This window comes from Bombus impatiens, unplaced genomic scaffold (assembly GCF_000188095.3).
Source record: "Bombus impatiens unplaced genomic scaffold, BIMP_2.2 scf_0389, whole genome shotgun sequence".
Classification (NCBI taxonomy): Eukaryota; Metazoa; Arthropoda; class Insecta; order Hymenoptera; family Apidae; genus Bombus; species Bombus impatiens.
The window spans coordinates 1050779-1075358 of record NT_176808.1 but is presented as its reverse complement, the minus strand read 5'-3'; the positions used below and the strand labels follow the sequence as shown (position 1 = coordinate 1075358).

Sequence of the window (24580 nt, the reverse complement as noted above, 5' to 3'; positions counted from 1 at the left end):
GAGAGGTCGATGCGACGTGCGATTAGGAGAACAGATTCGCGTTCGCTGAATACAGAAATTTCATAGCGAAACATTTGCAAGAACAGTGGCGGTTCCTAAGGTTCGTCTTGCCAGCAACGAGCTCGAGTTTCACAATTTTGTTGACCCGCGGTAGCCTTTGACTTTTTAAAACAAAAACGAAAGGACTTGGTCGCGTTTCGCTCTATTCCCAACGATTTAACGAGCTCCTTCGTCTCCGACGACAAAGAACAACGTGCGAAATAACCTGCAGGATACGTCTAACGCGTCGCTTTGTACCGTGGTTTCAATAATACGAAACGCAAAGCGTAATTTAAAGTAAAACAAGCGAAGTTTGGTTCGTGTGCTTGATACGCAGCCGGGATCGTGACATACGGATAACGTCCGGTCTAACCGCTCGTGGGAACGTATTTTTTCGCGTTTTTATTTAGCATCGAATCGGCGAAAAGAAAATAAAAGACTACAGGGATGAGTTCGATTGAAATTTATGCGAGAGCCCGGTAGAGAGTGAAGGTAACGTGGACAACACATGTATACTTACGTAAGTACGTACATCGTCCGCGGGTCTTATCTCAGCCCTTTACGACCGTCCAATTGCCCTCTCTCGAGACTTAAGACATGCAACAAAATTTAGGATACCTCGGAATAGAGCTGACAGCACGCATCTCTTTTATCCGTTGGTTAAATGTCTCCCTTTATATTTACTTTTTGCTTGACTTATTTCGACAAATATAGAAAAGGATAGAAGAAAAGTAAAAGAAATACACAAGTTTTCAGTAGATACAGATTGCTACTAATCATAATTAATGTTATACGTATGACGCAATATAATTTATCATATTATCAATCGGCGTAATATCGTGTATAATGGAAAGAAAGAGTTATTTAAGAGCGCGTTAAGATAAATCGTTTTCGAGTAACTTACTGTTAGCGTGGGTGAACATCGATGGTAAGAAATAAGAATTGCCTCGAGTTTTTCAAAATCTTACCAAAAATAAATCGTCCCGTGGATAAATCGGTGAAAAATAAAAGGTATTTACGACGGTTTCATCGCGTAACTAACTCGCGTAAGATTGCACCAAGCTGTAACCTTTGTGACATATATATACAGGATGGTTGGTAACTGATGGTACAAGCGGAAAGGGGGTGATTCTACGCGAAAGAAGAAGTCGAAAATATACAATAACCATTTTTCGTTTGAGGCTTCGTTTTCGAGAAAATCGACTTTGAATTTTCGCTCGGTACGCGTGCACTTTATCGCGTCTCGTTATAACGGATCTCACTGTAGATCGTTGTCTCGATGGAAAAATTAAAAAAGATAAAAAAAAAATTTTTATTCCATATTTTCGACTTCTTTTTTTCGCGTAGAATCACCCCCTTACCAACCACCCTGTATATGAAATAAGACCGAGAAATAAAATATGTTAGAATACAGTTAAATTAAGAGATAACATTTAATAAGCAATAAATCGCTAATATGTTTGATATGTTGTATCGTTGATAAACGGGAAAATATCATCCTTGTGTGCCGATGAAACTGCAAGATACAATTACGGCGAGATTCGCGATCGTACAGACATTACTTTATTTCGAATAGTTACCATAAAGAAAGATCGAAATATCTGGACAGATTGGCTTTCGAAATATTCTCGCAACCTCCAAGAATAACATGTAAAATGATAGCATTTCGCTTTATTACACTCATCAGGCATGTTTATATACATCGGTAACGATACACGTTTATTACGAAGGATAATTCTTCTTGATAACGAGGTTTTCTACCACGAAAGAAAGCAGAAGAAAAGAATAGAAAAGAAAGTCAAAGAGAGGAAAAGTAAAACAAAGCGATCACAAAATTAACCAGTATATCTTTTCGTAGGAATTGCCATTTAAACACGCAATTGCTAATTCACTAATTCGCAATAACGGTCGGAAGAAACTCGTTCCTCGGTAAAAGATACAATCGTTTGAGATTTAAATCATGCGATAAACTTCGCTTACTTGCTTGAAGTGCCACGCCGGAAGTAAATATATAAAGAACAGTAATGTCATATGACGATCGGAGCGAATGTACGAATTACAGGGAATTCGGAAGCAATCGATCTTAACTTGCGATCGTGAAATCTGATTTGATTTTGATCGGCCTACAAAAACACATTGCCTCCATATGTAAGACGTGGAGCACAATGTTGCAGGTATAGATCATCGACGTCCGCACATATCCCCGGGCTGCCAAAATGACCACCAAAAGACTTTCAACTTCAACTTCTTTAAAGCGAAGCCGTTATTTATTGCGGCCGGCCGTTTCGATAACGAAACTTTGGACCCAATATATGGGCGATCACGGGATATCCACCATTTTGTTGCCCTGAACCAGTCCGGTGAAAGAAAAGAAAAGAAAAAAAAAAAGAGGAAAAAAATAAAAGAGTAAAAAGGAAAATAAAAGAAGGCAATTAAGCCGGAAACAGACAAGTGGTGGAAAAAAGTTAACGGAGACTATGTATGTTCTCGAGATTGAAATTACTCGAGCACTCGCCGGCGACAGCCCTGCAACTTTGTTGTCTCTGTGTGTATTTTCAGTGAAATTAATTGCTCGAGATCTGAATAAAATCAAATTTATCTTCTGGTATCACGCGAGCAACTAACGGTACTTTTTATTCTGTTCTGCACATTGTACAACTCCGTCTATATATAAGGTGAACGTTTAAACAATAATATTCTTAGGCGTTTTTCAACTAACGTTAAAATAAATATCTACGGATAGAACAAAGTTGAAGTTTGTATATTCGCGCGCTAAAACTGGAATATAATTTTTACATTTTCGTTGGATTCACATGATACACACTGACAATATGACGAGTATTATTTACCAAGGTAACATTAGCATATTCGCAAGTACGATAAAAAGATGAAACAAACGAAACAAGGATCGTACGAATATTATAATATTTACAAAGTCTGCTAACGATCTATTATTCAGGATTCGCGCTGAAATCGACAGGAAAAGAGCGATTTCGTCGAGGTAGCCTTCTTTCGTTTCGCTGCATTTTCCATATAGGTTCATAAACGGTACAACGTGTAAAGTACTTACGTGTACGATGAAACTACCACAACTCGAGACTTATTGTGAGCATGTTGTAACAAAGTTATACAATACAGCGAGCGGTTAGGACGATAACAGCTACTCAAATATCTACAAAGGATTTTTCGATGGCGCAAAAGAAAAAAAAGAGAAAGAAACGCGGGTATAACGTTAAAAGGAGCGATCGAAACGACAACTCAGCCAAAAGCGATACCCAGTGGAAGCCGTATCACAGCTGTTTTTATCCCTTCTTACCATTTTGCTTCGCCGAACAATTCCTTCCTTCCTATCGTTCCTTTTTCGGTACGAGTCTATTCGGAACCCGATCCTGTTTAAATACGTGTCCCTTTTTACGAATTACGTTACACTGTTACGTAACGAACGGGGTTCCGCATTACGCGAATAACTCGATGCACGCGTCTGCATTGATCGCAAGCTTCTTCGCGCAAAATTAGAGCGCGGGAACTTGTATGAAAAAAGTTGCATTCGTGCGGCTTGCTTGTCATATACGACGATCTTGCTGTCATTGTTCCTTTGTAATCATCCAGGTTTCATAGTGTCTAGCTATTGCAACGAACGATATAAAAACATCGTCAGTCTATTAACCCTGAATACTAAAGTTTGACCATTTTCCACGCGGTAGAATCGAATAGACAAGAGAGAATCGTAAAAATGGCCGCGCGTAAATTTATACTTGGACTCTGTTCGACGGCGATGTTTACCAAAAGGAAAGACGAACGGTGTCAAACTCGATGTAACATGACAATGTCGATATAACGTTTTGGACAGTCATATTCTTTAGCCGATGTATCGGCCGTTTATGGGCGGTCGGTAGACCATCGAGCGTAAGTACAATATCGCTGACACAGTTGAATGGCAAGACTGTGAGAGAGCATGGGGAAAGAAGCGATTACCGAAAAAGGCTGATCTCGATGAACCGCTGCACCGTTACCGATTACACGAGATACATGGTGCTCCTTCTGGTAACAATATATGATGTATTCATAAGGATGTACACCTACACGAAATGCAACGCCTGCACCAGCATATTCGTCTCTTGATGTTCGCTACACGCGGTGTGGCACGGCGCGGCGCGGCGCGGCGCGGCGGCCGGGCTCGAGCATGCACCGATGAAGCGTGTGGAGTCGAAGAGAACGGGCTCAGGCGGAAAGAAAGAGAAAGAGAAAGAGAGAAAGAGAAAGAGGAAGAGAAAGAGAAAGAGAAAGAGAAAGAGGAAAAGAAAGAGAAAGAGAAAGAGTTATATACACGTACGACGTACGGTCACCCTGCGATCGACTCACGGGAGTAAAGGTTTTACCGATGGCATACCCCATACACGCAGAGAGTAGCATATAGCCAGAGGTTCCCACACTGTAAGCCATGATTTATTGGCCTGCCACCCGCCAGACCTGCTGTCATCATCGTCCCATGGTTGGTCCAAGATACAGCGAAGCGTACCGTATATAACTTCCCTTTCTGCACGATCTTCGCGCCATATCAACTCCTTCTTTCCTCGCACCCCGGCGAAACAGGAAGGTCTCGTTCGATGCCGCTCTAAAACCGTCCATCCACCTTGTTTTACCTTATGTAGCCCGATATCTACCTATCTATCTCTCTCGTCGTTATTTAATAATTACCTCTTTCTTATCTCCCTCGCCAGCATTATCTCCGCGTAGGTAACACACACGGCTTCTGTTTTTCTCTTTCTCAAGCAAGGACGGCAGTGTTTATCGAACGGTACCTTTACTTCAAAGTTGATTCACTAGCGGTAACGCGGTTAGCCGCGTTTCGTAGAAATCGCCTCGAATTATTCTTTTTAGACTGCTGTTAATTGCGACCGTGTCTCTCGTCGTGAAGGCTGATACACTTGTGCGCTTGATGCATCCAGCAGGAATACTTATGACGTGAAAGTTTTACTTGTGTACTCAATTACGAATCAGGTTTCAACGATTCCGTGCCATAGGTCGTTACTCTTACCGTTCTCTGTACGTAATCGCTGCATGTACGCCATGCTACAAACATAAACAATTACACGCATAATCCAAACTTAGAGAAGTGGTCGCCTCATCTATCTTACTTGTACTATTCGAGGAAATGAAAGAGGCGTTTCGTTTGCGTTCACCGTAAGACCCGATCCGAACGAACGGTGTAACGTGGTCATTTTCCAGCGGAGGCACAATAGGATTTAGCAGTTTCGATAAAGTTTCGATAGACGATCGTAATTGAATGCAGAAGTCCGGCGAATCGTCCAGCGAATCGTCTAGCGAATCACCGCTGCGAAATCTCTCGTCCCCATCGAGCGTAAAAGTCAAGGTGCACGATGGAGAAAAGCAAGAACGCAAGAAAGCGTCGAAGGGGTAAAGCCGCGAACAGCCCCTCGAGGACAACAGTGTTGGCACTTGCTTTTCGTCTCAGTGGACAAATTGGCGGAGACCTCGGCAACCATTCGTTCGTCTAAAATTCCTCGGAATCAGGGTCACCCACGTATATACACGTGCTAGCACATGTACGGCTAAACGTAACGAGTATATATGGTTTGGTCGCTCGTGGGGGACGAGGCAGGGTTGAGAGTAAGGGAAAGGAGGCAAGGACGAGGAGGGGAAGGAGGGTTCCTTCCAGAAGATGGGGCAAACACGAAGTCGCCTCGGTAGGAAGCGAAGAGGGGTTATTTCGTTTCGTCTCAGCGTGGTTTCCCAAGCGGCAGCCTCGCTCGCCGACTGGCATCGTCTACCGTTCGGCATACAGTCGAACTCGTTCGCCACTGAACGACGGACGTCGCGGCGTCGTCGTCGCCGCCCTTCTCATCCCACATATTTTCTCATCGCAGCTCAGGAAAATCGGTCACCACGATGCGTCACGCGCAACCACTCGGCTTCTTCCTTCTCGTATTTGTGTCAGTGTACGCGCGCCGTGCCACCGGTTGCGCTTTCTGCGAAACACTGTCCCAGCAACAGCTACAGCTGCGCCAGCTACAACAGTTGTCGCAGCAACAACCGCACCAGCAACAAGGGTACAAAACGATCGGTAGCCCGAGGCCTTTCGGTGCCGAGAAACCGACCAGGGTGCAAGAGTTCAACAGGACAGGCGTGCTGCACCCCGAGTACCAGATACCAGCTACGCTTCGCCCCGGTAACGTATCTCAGTGAGTATCTACCACCCTGTCTTTCTTCTTCTTTTACCAAGCTTCGTCGATTAAAATCTTCAACTTGATTTTGTAGCGCAACGTTTCAACGATTCTCCTTTCCCTCTCTTATTAATCGTTTCGTTGCTCTCATTAATCGAGAGAAATGTCTTCTAAACTTGTTTCCGCTTTATTATAATTAGCAAAGTTTTACCGACTTTCCTTTTCATCGGAATATAGAGCGCACTGTTTAAAATAATTCCTTTGTAACTTTGAATAGATCATACACACCACTGCCACATCTACTCGTTAAATCTATTTTGTAATTTTTAAATAATCCATCTGCCGCAATGATGTAAATTTAATCTATATCGGTAAACCGTAAATTGGTTGTTTAGAGAATCGGTTAAACGCGTTCAAATTATCGCCAAATTGTTGATCGTGCAAACGATTGTCTTATCGAACAACAACGAAACGAATGGTGATTTTAACGTTTATTTCCTAGTTCTTTCTTTGCGAATAACGTTCCATTTGTTTCTTCGGTTGTGAAACGATAAAATTATTTTACACCGAAACACCACGGATTAAGTTACAATCCAATTCACTCGGATTGGAATGCCAAATCCTTTGGCCAAGCAATATAATAGAAACGTAGATACCCGTAGATTACATTACCGAGAACGTATTACACTTCTGACTATCGAGTATCGAGATACGCTAGAATGACTAATGTATCTTAGAAACTGCCAGTTCATCTATAATCTATGCAACTATCGTTCGTATACGAAAGAACAATTGGGATCAACTTAAATCGTGTTCTATCGTAATATATTACGAATATATATTACCAATGAAATCATTCGTTTGAAACATTTTTTACATCTTACTCGTAATAAGGGACCACAAACGAGATAACATGCAGTTTATCCTAAAATCCTCACTACAAACAAAGTTATTACTCGAGCAAGGGGAAAAAGGGGAAAGGTGTATTTTTGTACTTAAAAATCCAGATTTTCTTCTTGACAAAGTAACACTTTGATCTAAAGATAAACAACACCGCAAGAAAGGTGCATTCACTTTTCGCCGAACCATAGAAACAATTCGTGCGAATTTCGTTTGGGTTACATAGCTTGTTTATTCGATGCACGTGTACCCAAGCCTATGGAGCTTTGAACGTTTATACGAGAACGTCACGAACCCCGTACCGTGTTTCATCAACCGTAGCACAGATTTTACGAATGCAATTTGACTCGAATTACTGCTAGATGACATACATGTGTAATTCTCATGGTATCGCACCAACTTCGAACGATCAGCAAAACTTTCGCGTTAATATGCTTGTTAAAATGATCCTTTAAACTTTCGTTACTGCGTTCCTTCACCATACATGCCATTTTCTCTTCTTTACACGAATATCGTTTCACATGCATTAAACGGCATCTTTTATTCCAGTTAAACGAATATCATTCTATTATTATACTATAAAATAATATGAAAAAATACTTTTAGACACCGACCCTTATCGCTTGTTACTACGATAGTTGTGAAAGCGTATCGACCAATTCCGTCGTCATTTTTTCACCACCGAACAGTTACAATTATTAAAATTACTTGCGATAATGTGTATATATATATAAGTAAATGAATCGGATACAAAGACGAAGCAACGTTCCGCTACTTTCGTTTCGAAAAGAAGATTCGAATACATCGGTAATCGCAGCGAATGAATTATTTCGATTGGAGATTGTTTTGTCGTTTCTACGTGATCGATTTTCATCTACAGTTATCGTTCTGTATGTCATAGGAAATTCTTACCAAATTTCTAAAAGGATAAAACTGATACCATAGGTCAAACTTTATTTTGCACTTGATGGTTCGATGCATCGCGACGCTACGCATCATAAAGTTCTACTATCAGATGGTTTCCGTGAAACTCGTACGCAAGTCTAATTGCACAATTGCTCTGAACACTGAAACGCTAGGTTACGCGTTAAACTTGAACTTAACATACGCGTGTATATTTAACTTTTGCAGAAGGCAGGTGCGTTTACAGAATCGAGCGCCTTTAGCAATTTTTCAATTATTTCGAAAACAGAGTAAATTAAAATCCTTGCAGTGTAAAACATGTAAACAAAGGCATGTAATACGCTTTAATATTATATAGTCGAGAAAAACATCGTTATAAATTAACACCGTTAACGTTATATGACTAAATGAAGTAACACGAGTCGACAATATAATCTCCTTTTAACACGTGTAATCTCTTTTCCACCGTTGTCATTCGTAATCGTGACGATCGTAAGAAAGTTTGAGAGAAACTGTAGCCAGAAACAACGATCAGAGACGACGATTGATCCGAAAGAATGAGTATGCACTTAGATCGGTGTATAAGTAACGAAGAAACAGAAGGATCGAACGGTCAGAATAAGCACACGCTATCTTTCTCGGGAACTTCATTCAGCCGGGGTTCGTCGTCCGGTCTCCCTCCCTCCCCTCCGCCCCCTTCCTAGAACCCCCCTTGTTCCCCTCTCCTTCGTAACTCTCTCTCTCTCTCTCTCTCTCTCGCTCTCTCTCTCCTTCTCTCTCCCTCGGTGTAGGTTAAAGCGAAAGGTCGCGACGTTTCCTGGAAAGTGATGTCTAGGCTAAGGCGCGTGCGAAAAGGCGTCGCGATGCCACGCGTCGTGGGCTCTGCTATTGGCGTGGATTTCCACGAAAGTCGGTAGACGGCCTCGCGCTGCCGGCTGAATGACAGAATCAATTCGAGTCTGTCGTGGGACGAACCAAACGCCAAAATTAGACGACGGGGGTCGTGGATGCGCGACCCCAGACGCCGCGACGCCAGCATTGTGTGTAGACGCTAATTTTACAATAGCCGTTTCAGTGCCAGGCCGTGAACGAAGAGCACGTGTGGCGCGGCGCGGCGTCCCGACGCTCTCTCGGACTATGCTAACGGGACGAGCAGCGACGATGCGACGCGACGACGTTCGAAAGGATGATGGGGATACTAGCCGATGGGAGGGACAGATCTTGTTGGGTCGAAACAGAGACAGACAGACAGACAGACGGACAGAGAGAGAAACAGTGACGGCTGTGTCGAGGCGTAAACTTAACCGGTACGATCTTTAAACGGGAACTTTTGTACGATCAAACATTATGACTAAATATAAACGACACGCTGCAATTGTATAGCCATTTATGCGCGCGCGTCCGTGCCTATGTACCATGCATGTGTATGTACGTATGTTCGTTGGATTTTATAATCTATTGTTATTCGGTAATTATTTGCCTTTGGATATTGAAAGATTATTCCGAATGTACCTCGCCCCAGCTTCTGACCGATGGTTGACGGTTTGTTGATACTTGATTGTGGCAGTAGCAACAATAAGATGATCGTTCTACTTTTCATTTAACAGCGGAAAAAAGAAATACCGCTGGGAAAACTTTCACGTACAGAATTTATAACTGTAAAAATATTCACATACAAGTTCAGTAAAATTCCCTTTATCGGTTATTCTTTCTTATTTATAAACCTTGGTAACATTATCTCTTCTCATAATTTGTCTTTAAGGAGCCAAAAAAAAAGAAGAACAAAAAAGGGTAAATACCTCTTTATATCGATGACTATGATCCAAATTTTTCACATTTCCCTCGTAAAAAAACAATTTTTTGTTATATCGTGAAATACAATACTTAAAGCAGCGTGTAACTCTATTATTCTCTGCTCTACTCTATTATTCTTCTATTATTAAATAGAAAATAGATATTTACATATATATATATATATATATATATATATATATACATATATATATGTAAATATGTATGTATGTATAAAGAATACTTTAAAAACAGTTCACGATCTTTTTCATCTATTTGTAGAAGCACGCCATTTAATTAAAATATTTCTTTGTATTTGTTTGGTTACGATTAATACGTATCGAACATTAATATTATACTGGATGCAGATAAAATTATTGCAGGTTCTATTACCTGAGTCCACGTGAAGGACCACCTCTCACGTTACTCGTTAGCCCATGTAGCGGGCCGATATCATGGACGGTCAGTTACGTCGAGCCACCGGAGAACATTGAAGAAACGGAAGGAGCAAAATGTACGGAGAACTTTAGGAATTGTTTCCTATATGATTAAAATCAATCAGTGAACCAAACGAACCTTGCTCCGTTAAACTTTAAAGTTTAAAGGAACAAAGCATGTGGTTTATTTATCAAGCTAAATGGATCGATTGATGGAGAGAAATGGTGGAGAGAAATACCATACGACCTAATGAAATTTCATATTTTTCAAGTTCATACCTTTATCATTTATAGCGTGTGTCAAATGCGATATTTTATCTTTGAATACAATTTATTTTTCTTTTGTATTCCATACCTCGGATTTCTTTCACATACTATACCCATTGTTTACACGAAAAAAGCCACCATTTCTCATTTTTATGTGTAAAAATATACATACACACACAACTATTATATATATATATATATGTATATATATATATATCATAGTTTCTTTAATTATAAAATAAATATCTTCCAGTATAATCTCTATTTCATATACATTCTCACATCCAATTTTCAGTAAATTTTTATCCATATTTAAATCCATAGGTTCAATCGTTTAAAACGAGTTCAAATATAAAACGAATAGCAGTATATATCGTCCAATAATGTTTAGTAGAATTATTCAGTCGTTAAGTCCTTATCTAGAATTTATATGACCAAGCACAAATTGCTTTTCATCGAAACATGTAATAATTATGTTTTACCGAGGTTTCGTTATCTTTGCACCTATTTAAACGAGTGCTGTGGAAACAATACAAAATATTAGAAATCGATAAAGTTAGATTGGTAAAGTTAAAATGAAAGAGTAAAAAAGAGGAAAGAGGGAAAAAGAAGGAAAGTAAAAGAAACGTAAAACATCGACGTATCCAAGAGAGAATCTATGATAAAGTGTATATTATGATCGATACAACAGTTCAAACCCGGTGGCCAGTGAAGAGTTTGAAACCAGGCTCCCCTCTTTTCACGTACGAGGGTGCAGAGGATCAGAATTTTACGATATCAAAGACACGCGCTGGTCTTTATTGGTTCGAAATTAAATCCGTGAACCCTCCTGGTGCCAGTTTACAAAATTTAACACCGAGCACAGTACTGCTGTACGCTACGTCAAGCAGTTTGAGCCATATCCCGGAATTGTATGCAAACGAAATGGAAAATCGTCACCGCTCGTTAAGATTTCAACAACGAAGAAGCAAACGTCGGCTTACGATATCCTGGAATAAAAGGTATCGCTAATAATTTTCTTTTGACGCGCAAGTTGTTGGAAAACTTAGTTGTCACATTTAACGATAGTATCGTGTCCAGTTATATTCAACGTGTAACAACTCCTAATCACAAATTAATTCCAAGAGATAAAAATAATCGAAATGTAATAAAAATTGCCCTATCATATGGACATGTCGAGCTCGTAAATTGTAATTTCGATGTATTTGAGAGATACTTGACAAATTAAATCAAGCTCGATGCAATGTTGGACAAAAATTTTGTAATAGAAGCTTCGAAATCATTTCCTGCATACATATAAAAATGTCCAAACCTTGTTCGCTAATCTAACTCCATAGCAACGAATTAAACAAATTGCAGTTCTGGCAAATATCATTTGTTAAATTTATTTTAAAATTTTAAACGATAATAATAATAACAACATACAATAATTGATTATCGCTAGAACTCTACTATTCATATTTAAAAGGGTAATAGAAAGATCGATGTTTGAACAAAATAGAAATTAGAGGAATAAAGATTTTCTTTGGCTGGTAGACGAAATATCAAGTTTACGATTAACGTCCCAGCGAATTAAAATTGGCTTGTGTGATTCATGCCACGAATTCGACAAAAATCCATTTATTTTTACAGCAACATAGATCCCCACCTCTCGCACTACTGTTTAGCCGTGACATCAGGGTCTCAGGCTCACCCCTTGACCCTTTGCGCCGCGCAAAATGTTCTACGCGTTTACCAGCATTCGACGAAAGGGAGTTCCTCTTCTAAGGAACAGCAACATCGCGGCATTCCGGAAGGACTTCATTGCGTGCGTCAAACAAAATTGACGCTTCACAGGATGAAGTACGATACTACGTACAATGTTACCTTATACGTGGTTAGTAATTGCAACTAGAGGACACTTAATCCTATAATAAAGTGTTTGTATCGTGCCTTTTTCAGTAAAAGCAGCGAAAGAGAAGTAAACCGTTTCTCTTCTTGCTGGAACAGAGAAAAATGTCAGACACTCGAAAAACGAACCTTTTCCACGAGAATATTCATTTTTGAAAGCAGTCGTTTCTTTTTTTATTAGTTTAAGCGTATCGTTGATTTCAGTGTAGAAAACAGTTACTACTGTCTTTCTTCTGTATCTTAAAAGTCGCGCGTTCTTTCTTTTTTCTCTAGTTCAACTATTTTGTTGATATGTGAACGATACTTAGTCATTTATTTTTATTCTGTATCAGGTAAATACGAGAAATAATGTGTCAAATCGAATAGCGACTGACACGATCAAATTTCGGAAGACACCGGAATTAAGACTACGCACTGGACATTATACCACAGCTAATTTGCGCAAAACCGATGGATTCATCAGCTTCCATTATCGTCCTCCGGGAAATACTTCGAGCACCTTTCATATTCTTCCTTGCGGTGGTGGCATCGTTAGAGCAAAATTAAGTGGTCCAGGAATTTTAAGGGTAATGAAGCTTTTATAATCACTAGTCATAGCTGTATATTCAAAGATCTTTGTCGTTCGGAAATCAAAAACTCGATTCTTTATATCGCTGTTTGAAAAACTTCCTTCCATTATATCCATTATATTCATTAATATATATCACGTTTTTAAATGATTAGCACGATAATATGAGATTCGTTTATCTATACTAATACTAATATCTTACTTAGGTAATCAAGTAATTAAGTTCACTTACACGTTTTAACTTTTACGACCCGAAGTTAAAACGTTTCGAGGGTACGTGAAAATAATCAGATTTCTAGAACTCTGTATATTGTGAAGCGAATTAAACCGATACGTTAAAGTATTAAAACGATCCTAAAGTTGAGAGGAAAAAAGACTTTCGTGAAAACTATATTCTACGATGTAATTTTCAATTTCGCAAAAGTGAAAAATATAATTTAAATGATCTAGGTAACATATACATGTTAGTATGTAATACATTAACGCCGTTACATAATGCGATGAAGGCAATTATACGGCTTTTATACAGAACCGCATATTTTACAATAGTAAATCTAGTGAATGTAAGCAAATTAGTTTCTTAAGGGGGTAATATTACCTAGATTTCTTACTTAAGGAACAGTCTTACTGAAATAGCGAAACGAAAAATTATTGGCATTGATATCGAACTATTATAGACAATTTACAAACATTTGTAGGAAAAGGAGGTAGTAGGATATGCATCGTTAAGAGTACCACCTTTAACATCAGGGAAGACGTACACATTACGGATATCCGCTACACCACAGGAATTAGTACGAGTATCTGCCATTAAAGTACTAGCCACCCAACAATCATCCGCGATATATCCACAGGTATTTCATGCAAATTAATGACATGCTCAATAACATTAAAAGCGTAAAATTGCTTTCTAAGTACGCTAGAATTTTGATAACGAACGAAACGATCAACGATTTCACATCGAAACGATACGCTATCGCAAAACTCTATTTAAAAGTAGAGTTTTTAAAATGAGCTATTGCTTGTTTGGTGTCGTTATATCTATCTTAACTCAAGTATGTTGCATGTGTCGCGTGTTAAACAATTGTAAATAGAGAAATTAGTTTATTATTTATTGAAGCACAGGCGAAACGAAATGATATCTATTCGCTGATTGCCACATAAACATCTATATATTCACAAGCTTTATACATACCTACTACTTTTGCATTATTCGTTTACCTTTAACACGAATGTGTACATAAAATTACCACGGTACATAAAATAGATGCTTCTAATTGGATGAAATTATTAGAAAACTTAACGCTGTATATAGAATGGGTATACAGATACGATCAGCTGTTTAAGAAAAAAAATTCTTGTCATCGACATTTTTGTAGATAAATAGAATTAGACGAATCTTAATTTCGAGAAGCGTGTTAAGAGTGTTCGATTAGTTAAGGGTGATTCTACAAGTGAAAATGTAGAAAGGCTGTGAACACTTTGTTTAGATTCCATCTAAAAGTGCGCCACGGGAGTACAGATCCTTAAGAACTTGCCACGAAGTGACAGTAGGGGTAGAGTCGGCAGGTTCTGCTAAGTATTGCATCCTCGTACGAGAATTAAAGAGCAGTTCGTCATTGGCCAGCATGACAACAATTCCAGACCAATGCGGTCTTCATCGTCGACGACGTTCCGAGTATACGTTCGAGGTCTGCGAAGAGAAACAGAGTCCATCGAAAGATCGAGCGCTTCCGTTTACCCTTAAAAGATTACAGCCAGGGAAATCTTATCTCTTACAAATTACAGCTCAATTAAAGGGACAATCTTTGTCCTATCCGTTGTTGACTGTACGCACTCGACGTTCTTGTCTACCTTGATAATCATCGAGGAAAATAGGCATAGGAACTTTGATCGCACGATATATTACTCCGTTTAGAACTTTGTATTTCCTATTCTTAACTAATAAATTCTGATATTCTCTTTCTTTCTTATGATGAAACGAACGCACAGACAATCGATCGATTACTAGTAATTATTTGGAGATACACTGTGACGAATTGTAGAAAGTTAAGATCTTTTGAATATAACTTGTATAGAATTCTGCTGTTTAGATGCAATCTTATTTAAAACGTGCTCCTTTATTTTACGGACAATGTCCGATTTAAAATATCGGTCAGAATATACAAACAGAAATTATTGAGAATATAAGAAGAATTATCCTAAGCGAATATTATGTACGATAACAAAGATATTTCTATTTTTGAAAACCGTGGTGCGAATTACTCGTTAGTTCTCCTAGTTTGAATGTTCATTAATGAATTGTTTAAACAGCCAACATTTAGAAGTCATCGAGTCTTTAAATTCCCAATACACGCACGAATCTATTTTCACTGAGATCTATTCGTTGTTACGAACAAAATTTACGTGTCACTGTTTCATTTAAAGATTACTCCGATAGAATGATATGTATTTATCAATGTGTAGTATAAGTAAATTAATGTTCGATAATCGCTTTGCTATAAAAGAAGAAAAAAAGACACTATTCTTGTTATAAAAATATGTTACTCCATCTCGAGGCTAAATCTAGTCTAGATTTACATTGCTATCGTAATCCAATAACGTTTACCTGGAATTTCTACTTTTTCTCTCCAGCGTAAGACAGGTTTTCACTACTTAATTCTTCTGCAACGACAAACACGCATTAACAATATCGTTGACCTAGAAACAAGTAACATTTACACTGTAAATACAACGTTATCTTATGTAATAAAATGTGACACATAAGAACAGCACTATGAACTACCATAGCACTATATGTATAGCACGGTGCTGCTGATCACGATTATGCGTACTGTATAATTGCAAATAACCATTTTGTTGTTCAATACGGACGATATGTCATGTTACATACCTATTATGGCGTAAGATCATGCGAAGGAAAACATTTTTCATATTGCTTTTTTCCAGTATAAATTCATTTTCTAAATGCAAATTACTAAATATAATACAGGATATGAAGAATTTTTGTAATTTAATTTTTATTACGATTATTTCATTAAATGTTAAATCTAATAGAATTATCATAACTCAGATTCCATTAACGTTCGAAGCTTTTCACCAGGCGAATTCTCTGGTTCAAATTGCAATAACGATATTGCTTCTGACAGAAGGCCTTCTCTATTTTCTCCTGGACAAGCAGACAATTCTCTCAATGCGACTGCAGTGTACAATGCTAATCTTGCACCATAAGGATCTAACGTTTTGGTGGTTTCTATGATACGTTTGCATAGTTCAGGTTTTTTCGGATCGCTTGGGGGCAATAGCTGAATCAACGAATGACTGACACTTGTACATAATTGATGTCCAGGATGCAATAACGTAGTGAGCCTGGAATTAAATAACGATTATAGTTGAATCATTAACTTTCGTTCCATGCAATGTCTAAAAATCAGTTTAAACTCGCAGCAAAGTGATATTTACGAAAATATCTTTTTTCGAAATTATTTTATTAAAAAGAAAAGACAACTTTTAATAGAATTTCGAGCCATATTTTCGTTTCGTGAAAAGATTTTTTGTTGCATTAAAGTATGCAAAAATAAAATAAAATAGCTAATTTCGTTAGAAAAAAAGCTAGCTAATTTTTGATTCGTTTATTAAGAAAAACTTCCTCAAAATCATGTATCTATATACATATATGCATAAGTGTAAGCTTTAACGACTCCAAAAAGCGTAATTATATTGCTATTAAGAGTGAACGTAAGCACATATACGTATATCTCATATAGTTAACATATTTTTGGTTATTTTCAACGCATTGACGATAAACAATAACGACGAATTGTAATTTTATGTACATGTGCAATGTAATATAAAAATATTTTCTTTATATTATATAATTATCCTTTCTATGTATAATGAAAATAGAGTATCGATAGAAAAATATTTCAAAGAAAGAGAAAAAAGAGACGATACGCAAGGATGGATAATAAAATTAATAATTTAGCTACTCTTGTATACCGCAGGAAGTATTATAGATACGATATTATTTTTTTATCCAATGTATGATAAATGAAAGTTACTTTACCGTGACAGAAGATCAACCAATTTATTCTTGTTTGCTTGATACATAATTTCATCAACATCCTCCTCCAATTTTCCAACAAACTGCATCACTTCCGATGCAGTCAAAGTTCCAGGACACGAAATACATCCCCATTGCGAATCAAAGTTTAATGGATCCTTAGGTAAAATAAAATCGTTGTCGTGAGGACATTTTAAGGTTCCAAGATGCGTGCCCAATTCCGTTGGATCGGCACATCGTTTGCAATGGCAAGAAAAATATTTCGTCTCCAAAAGATGAGCTCTTCGCGCTCTCGTTGACCAAAGTGCATGTGTATACATTGTGCTTAAATGGTCCCACCTATACGTTATAAAAGAGAGCTTTTAGGTATATTATTCGGAAAACAAGTTATCCTCTATACTGAGTCTAAGTGTAAGTCTAAGTCTAAAAGTAAATATTTACAATAGAACATGTAAACAATTTACCTACGACACAAACATATTAAATGATTCTTTGATGTTGAGATGTACTACAAAAGCGCTATTTGGCTTTGCACTTTGTATCAAGCTTTATCAAAAATATTCGTCAAAGAGGCATAAAAAGATGTATAAAAAAGAAAAAAACTGAAAGAGAAGACTGTAATGTGAAATATTACATTTACATACTTCTGTATAGAACAAACAGCTATGACCGTGATTCGAGGTCTACCCTTATCGTCGATTTTAAAGCTGTGTCTCGTATTAGCCAAGCAAGAATGCTCCAAAAGACATGCTGTTTCATAAATCGCAACGCAGCCCTCAGGTGGTATAGTTTCCAACGCGTTAACGTCTATTAAGCCGCAAATTTTGTGTACGATATCTTTGCTGGAGGGATTGTCTGGTAAAAGACGTTCGATATGCTGATATATGTTCATCGTTTCCTCATATGCGTTCGTTCCTTGACCACGAGAATCTTGGTGACTTTGTAACTTTTCTATAGAATACCAATATTTCAATTTCTTGCGCCATAATATTAACATACGTATTACTAAGAGAACATCGCACCTGAAACATGAATTAATGAACACTAATTAAGAATAAATGAAATCATGCACACAAAGTAGAACGATATGTATATACATATATACGTATACATATAAATACAAAAACTATATCATTTCTACCCTTTTTTATATTATTTCTGTGCTACGCATACACTAGTCATATTATTTTGTATTGTATACGATATAAGCGTGAGCGATTGTAACGCTTTATAACGCTCCTTCGCTGTCTTTTAAGAAGTGATGACAGTGCTTTTATTAATTTCCAAATAACGTTTAAGCAATGTATAAACATTTCTATGTATATAAATACAAATGAATACAAATGAATTCTCTTATTTTGCTCTAGTTTCCTGCAGCATTCAATTTGAAAGCGAATGTAAGACAGTTATCTCTTTATAAACTCCCTTTATAAATAAAATGTATAAACTTCATGTTACGAACAATACGATTAAACCGAACCATGTCCCTTTTAATCGTTAACTAATAAAATTATTAAAACTGTTTCGCGACATTCCCCTCGTCCTTCGCCCTTACACTTTAAATGCAGCTGTATTTTTGTATTTTGCGAAATGTTACAAACCTAGGAATGATTCTTGCTTTTACAAGAAAAGAACATTCCAGACCGTGCCTATTTTTATCAGTAAGACCAGAACAATCAGTATCGCACGCCGGCCAAAGGCATTTCGTGCATCTTGTATCGCTACTATTGCATTGTTTCCCGCAACCAACGCAAACTCTTTGATCTGAATGTAATGCCGGTCCCCAAACCAAAGGTGACTCTGATAGGATTACGTCGCCCGGATTTAAATCTCTTGATGCCACTAAATACCGTCCGAGTTCGCAGCTCTCACGAATCTCCCATGCTTGACAATTTGACCTGTGTCTAGGCCAGTCCTGTCGCTGGTGCTCCTTTTTGCAATAAAATTGCTGCTTGCAACCGTTACATTTCAGCGTTGCACGTTGATTACAGATCGGACAGATGCCTTCCGTTTGCGATTCCATGCTATATCAATTACTGAACATCGAATAGTTTTAAAATTAAATCTCTGCTCTTTGTTAATCTTCTATTTATGTATAAAAGATATATCGGTAGTTAGAAACAGCTTGCAATTGAAATAAATAGCATGCTAAAATTAATTTTATGTTCCCTTAGATTATGTTAGAAATAAAATGCGCGATTAAATAATTTGAAGGTAAATATTGAAATAAAATGGTGAATACTTATTATATTGTTTGCACTTAAAATTCCTTTAAAGTATTTTCAAGTTTATAATACGTACCTGTAAGATAGAAACGTGAATATAGTAGAAATAATATTAAAACGAGTGCAGCACATCTTTATTTGCGTCAAGTATTTTATTAATTTTGTAATTTTCAAACGAAAATAAGAAAGTAATACGTAAAACGCTGAAACTTGCGATGCCACTGCTTTAAAATTCCGACATTACGACTCTGAAACTATGACGGTCTACATACACCGGCGGTTTAATTATAGGAGCGGTATAGTTACGTAGACGCGCTTCTATTTCTGACAAAACTCTATAAAAGATTGTTATTCGGCGTAATACAAACTTATCTTATTTAATTATTATACATATATCATTTATTGTCTGATAGCGGACTTTATACAAAACAAAATATTCGTCGATTAAAATTTGAAAAGTGCACGTTATTTTTTATATGAACATCGAATATAGCCTTGAAAGAATGCGTTATGAAAATGTTTGTTATAATATTTTTTATTTACGATAAAATTAGCACCTTTCGATATTAATTATAAAGATAATTTAAATACTGTATTTACAAAAGTTTTTGGTAATAGATATTTGTAAGATTATTATGATTATATTATACGACATTACACTTATCGAATGTGCATCTATTTATGAAAAAGGAAAATATAAAAAGTATTCATAATAAAGCAATATAGAAAAATAATTTTATCAACTTAATATAAAATGATCGTAGAATACAACAATTATATGTACAAATATTAATATATATATATATATATATATAATATATATATATAATATATATATATAATATATATATTAATTATATAATTATATATATGTATAATTTCTTTCTTACTATTGTGCAAATCATTCTTCCTCTTCAATAGCATAACATTAAGAGCCTCTTTTAAAAATCTAAATAATCATAACTCTATTTATAACAAATATAAATATTACAGATCACTGTAACATACATAGCCTCTTACTAATTAACTCTTGCGAAAAGTTCAATATTCATTCAATTGTACTTCAGTTAAATCACGTAAAGAATAGCGTCATCATTAAATGTATTTTAATCGTATTATATGTAAATTTACATATCTGATCATGACCATCATGTGTTATATTCTGGTGGTGCGTAATTATCTTTTGTTTTGTTACTTCTATTTGTGATGATGCATTTAGAAACGGAGGATATCACAATAAGACGAAATAGTTACTAAATCATAATAGTTACTAAATACATAATAGTTACTAAAATCGATTCGTCAGTAAAATCTCTTCGCTTACACTTAATTTTAGTAAAAAAAATATACAAATTAAAAGTGGAAAGACTATTCATATTTCTACACAGTACTGCACTCTATCCAATTTTTCTTATTTCCCGAAATCTTGTATCAAAAATTATGAAATAAACGAATACATAAATTTTCGTATGAAATCAGTTTTTTATGCACTGTTACTTACTGTTACTTGCAATTTATTTATGGTTTCATTAATATAACTTTCATTCGGTAGCTTCAATTAACAACAAATTATACTGCATATGATCATTAGCTCCAACATATAGTCATACATTCAGTTAATTTTAATTCCTTGTTACTTACAAAATTTACTTGCATAATCAAATTTTTATAATATATTTATTCACGAAAAAGAAAACAAATTTCTCCATGATTAACAATAAGGGAAAAAAGTAATGCATCTAAATCTAAGTTTCAGAAGAGATAGTCAAAATTGATTTTAATAGGGATTGTACAAGTTAAATATGATAATATTATAATAATAAAATTTCTTTTGGAAGGCAATCATTTAAATATACTATTATGGATAGTCATTTCGTAAAAATTAGAAATATTTAAACAAATCGTACAAATTCATTTTGATAATGGAGATTTTGCTAACTAAATAATTTCACTTCCAAAAATAAATGTTTGCAATTAATATTTTTTGTTATATAATTTTGTTATTTAAATGGTATAAAGAGAGTTATCAAGTAAAATTAATATTCTCAAAAGTCTATTATCAAAGGAATATAAAACTGAAGTAACTTATATACTGGCTAGTGTTCCTTCTTTGTGCTATTCTTTACACTGCCGTTTACATCACGCCATGATTTACGGAAGCAAATTGAGGATCGTACCAAATGCCATATATTTTTCCCAGTACATGCTAGATTACAAACGATTAGAGACGGAGATTCATACTCATTTGGAACGATACCATCGACAGAAGATTCGAAAAAACTAAATAATGGAAACCATATTCTGGTTCTATTTGAATCACGTTGCATCAATGCTTGATTATTGGCTAAAGTATGATAATAAAGAAACAGACGTGATGTAATGTAGAAAGCTACGAAAACATCAATGGAATAATGTTCGTGTGCTGCCAAGATAAAAAATATACCAAACATATTGAGCATCCATGTGAAGGTATGTAAAAAATACAATTGTCGCGGTGTATCTGTAAATAAAATATCATAATAAGAATTATATGAAGGTTAGACGGTGAAAAGGGGGAATGTCAATTTTAACAAATTTTGAATTTAATATTTCTCATATGCTCCTGCATGTGCTCTATATCACTGACTCTTTATCACTATGTCGCAATAATTTGAATAACAATTTTCCAAGTTACACAATAGCTATACTGTATAGTGTATAGTGTACTTTTCATTTTTTACAATTTAATGTGCTATATATCACTTACAGTTATAAGATAAAATTGAAAATGATCCAAAATACGACGAAGAATAAAATGTTTTATTTTGATACATATAACGAAAAATAAATTTTCGTTTTCTAAGAAATGCTAAAACTTGACATTACCTTCTTTACCCGTGGACTCTTCATATACATATTATCTATAGTCTATCTATTCAGAAATATGCTAATACTTACATTCTGTAATGAAAAAATTTAACATAGTTAACGCAACAGTATGTCCACTAAACATATAATCACCGCATGTTCTAACACCTTGAATCGACATACCAGCACCACGCCATATAACATAAGCCATAGCAATTTTATTATATAACTCTACATATGCAGAACTATAAAATGAAAATGTTAATATAATTGTTTTTCATACTAGTCACTTTAAAGGATAAAATATTATTCGCACCTTGTCCAATCTTCGGAAACTTTTCTTGGTTGACATTGCAAATGTGTGCCTGGCACTGATAAGGAAGTAATAAGCATTGTAACACATCTTAACAGGAAGACTGTGCCAGATAAAGCAAAAAATCTCCGCAATAAAATAAATCTGTGTTAACAAAAATTTGTTGAATACTTTTCAAATCGTTTACTTTGCAACTTAATTTTAAATATTAGTAGCATTTATAATATACTTTACCTGTATTTGTGAAAAATTAATACAATCAGCCATATTGCAAAAAGTATAGTTCCAGTAACTTCACACATATCAAATGCCCAAGGAATATGTGGAACGTTATCTAAAAATATATCAGGTAACGGAGGATATTTTTTCATATCAGGCACTCTATCATGAACAATGACCATCACAAAGGCAGTAATCCATGTAACAATAAATAAATATGCCAAACTAATGAAAGTTTTCCAAATTTCAGGTGACAAATGTGACGCATGACCATCTTCTGATACAGATGCTGAATAAAATTCATGTTCAATAGAACCTTCATTATTTATACCACTACTAGGCATCTGTTAAAATAGAAAACAAACTTCTACTATGGAAACACAATTGATATTATTTTAAAATATCTCATTTATTATCATATTTCATATATTAAAGGAACATATATATCGTAAAAAATTTTTCATATTAAGTATTTAACTTTCCTTCTTACTTCATGTTTATGATGATTATAAAAATTTGATGATGGAAATATATCAATATATCCTAATTCAAATAATACTGCCACATTATCCCTTTGTAATTGTTTTATGCTAATATATAATCTTTTTATATCACCAATTTTCTGTAAATTCCTGGATATTAACTTTAGATCGTCTTCTTTCAGGGTCAAGAGCACTTTTCCATCAATTTCCTGATCAAAAAATGAGTCAATAAATTTTTCATGTCCAGTTTCTCTAAGCCATCTTGTCACATCCTTTTGCGTCCACTCAACTATATTTTTCTCAGACATTGTTTATCTTAATACAAAATTGTACTAATCGTACCTAAAAAAAAGCATAAGAAATAATTTATTAACAATTTATATTATACCCATCACTGGATACAAATATATTTTGCTACTTTGACACAATCAAAACTATTGAGAACTATTAGTTAATATAATGAAATATTTCACCAAAATAACGTGTGAAATGAGAAGAATGTTAGATTTTGAAAACATTAAAAATACAAAAATATTATGTAACTTTCCGTTATTAATGTAAATTATAGTATTAACGATAAAAATAGTTTCGACATAGTGATAAGCATATTGACAGTAATAAAATTATTGAATAAATAAAATATAATAATAAAAAATATATTTCTATATGAATTTTTTGCGAAGAAACTTTCTATATTCTTCTACAAATAATTGTCCAAATCACTTACATTTTAAAATATATTTAACCTATATAAATACCATTTAAATACGACATACCTTAGAAACTTAATTTATGGATTATCAAAGCTATGTATCACAATTTTTTCGTGCGTTTATTGTACATAATGAATATATATCATGAATATCATAGTCTTATTGTCAAACAAATCCATACATTGGCAGTATTTGTAAATAAACCAATCCAGACAGAACCATTGATCAGAATGCTACCAGTACAGTTGAATAGGTTCATCACTTTTAACAGCTCTTACTTCTTCGATTTAGAGTATGGTGTACATATCTCTTATGTACATATCTCGACAAACTTCATAGTTACTTTATGCAATTTCAATTCAGAATTACGCTGATCACATTAATAAATTTACTTGAATGATAAGAAACAAACATATTCATGAAACAAATCTAAACAAAATGAAAACACATCAAAATAACTTTAAAATGAAATGAATAATGTAGATTTGAATTTCTACAAGTAATTGAATTTTTACATTAAAATATAAAATATAAACCGTTCTATTCAATATTTTAATTTCCAACCACATAATAGTGACTTTTCATTTTTACGATGTATAAAAGGCTATTATAATATTTAGTATATATTTCCACGTAACTCTCTTATGATACTGTAGTTAATATGATGATTAATATGATACACATATATTTCTGCTCTACTTTTGAATTAGAATAAAATGATTCCTAATTTTCTTTTGA

General features: G+C 35.3%; 3 protein-coding genes across 6 annotated transcripts; 1 reads left to right on the top strand and 2 right to left on the bottom strand.

The window, feature by feature from the left end:
- Positions 1–3893: 3893 nt before the first annotated feature.
- On the top strand, positions 3894–15486 carry LOC100745260 (protein NDNF). The gene is made up of 7 exons (XM_003489978.4): positions 3894–6242; positions 10202–10332; positions 11214–11523; positions 12155–12398; positions 12745–12978; positions 13679–13834; positions 14471–15486. Exons 1-7 carry the CDS (start codon positions 5950–5952, stop codon positions 14837–14839), a joined length of 1737 nt encoding a protein of 578 aa, XP_003490026.1. The 5' UTR covers positions 3894–5949; the 3' UTR covers positions 14840–15486.
- LOC100745379 (SET domain-containing protein SmydA-8) lies at positions 14105–19717 on the bottom strand. Of its 4 annotated transcripts, none has more exons than XR_004461837.1 (6): positions 19345–19715; positions 18645–19079; positions 17688–18065; positions 17047–17382; positions 15589–16349; positions 14105–14673 (listed from the first exon to the last, which is right to left on the bottom strand). XR_004461837.1 is itself a non-coding variant. In XM_003489979.4 (5 exons), exons 2-5 carry the CDS (start codon positions 19064–19066, stop codon positions 16043–16045), a joined length of 1443 nt encoding a protein of 480 aa, XP_003490027.1. In that variant the 5' UTR covers positions 19067–19079; positions 19345–19715; the 3' UTR covers positions 15505–16042. The 4 variants fall into 4 exon arrangements, 2 of the variants coding, with proteins under 2 accessions (XP_003490027.1, XP_033176945.1); XR_004461838.1 differs by lacking the exon at positions 14105–14673 and having other exon boundaries at positions 15505–15680; positions 15874–16349; XM_003489979.4 differs by lacking the exon at positions 14105–14673 and having other exon boundaries at positions 15505–16349.
- A 956-nt stretch (positions 19718–20673) lies between these two features.
- Positions 20674–24302, bottom strand: LOC100745139 (sphingomyelin synthase-related 1). Its single transcript, XM_003489977.4, has 6 exons — positions 23906–24302; positions 23138–23471; positions 22663–22991; positions 22432–22572; positions 22206–22360; positions 20674–21768 (listed from the first exon to the last, which is right to left on the bottom strand). The coding sequence occupies exons 2-6, from the start codon at positions 23435–23437 to the stop codon at positions 21365–21367; spliced, it is 1329 nt and encodes a 442-aa protein (XP_003490025.1). The 5' UTR covers positions 23438–23471; positions 23906–24302; the 3' UTR covers positions 20674–21364.
- Between the last annotated feature and the right edge of the window lie 278 nt (positions 24303–24580).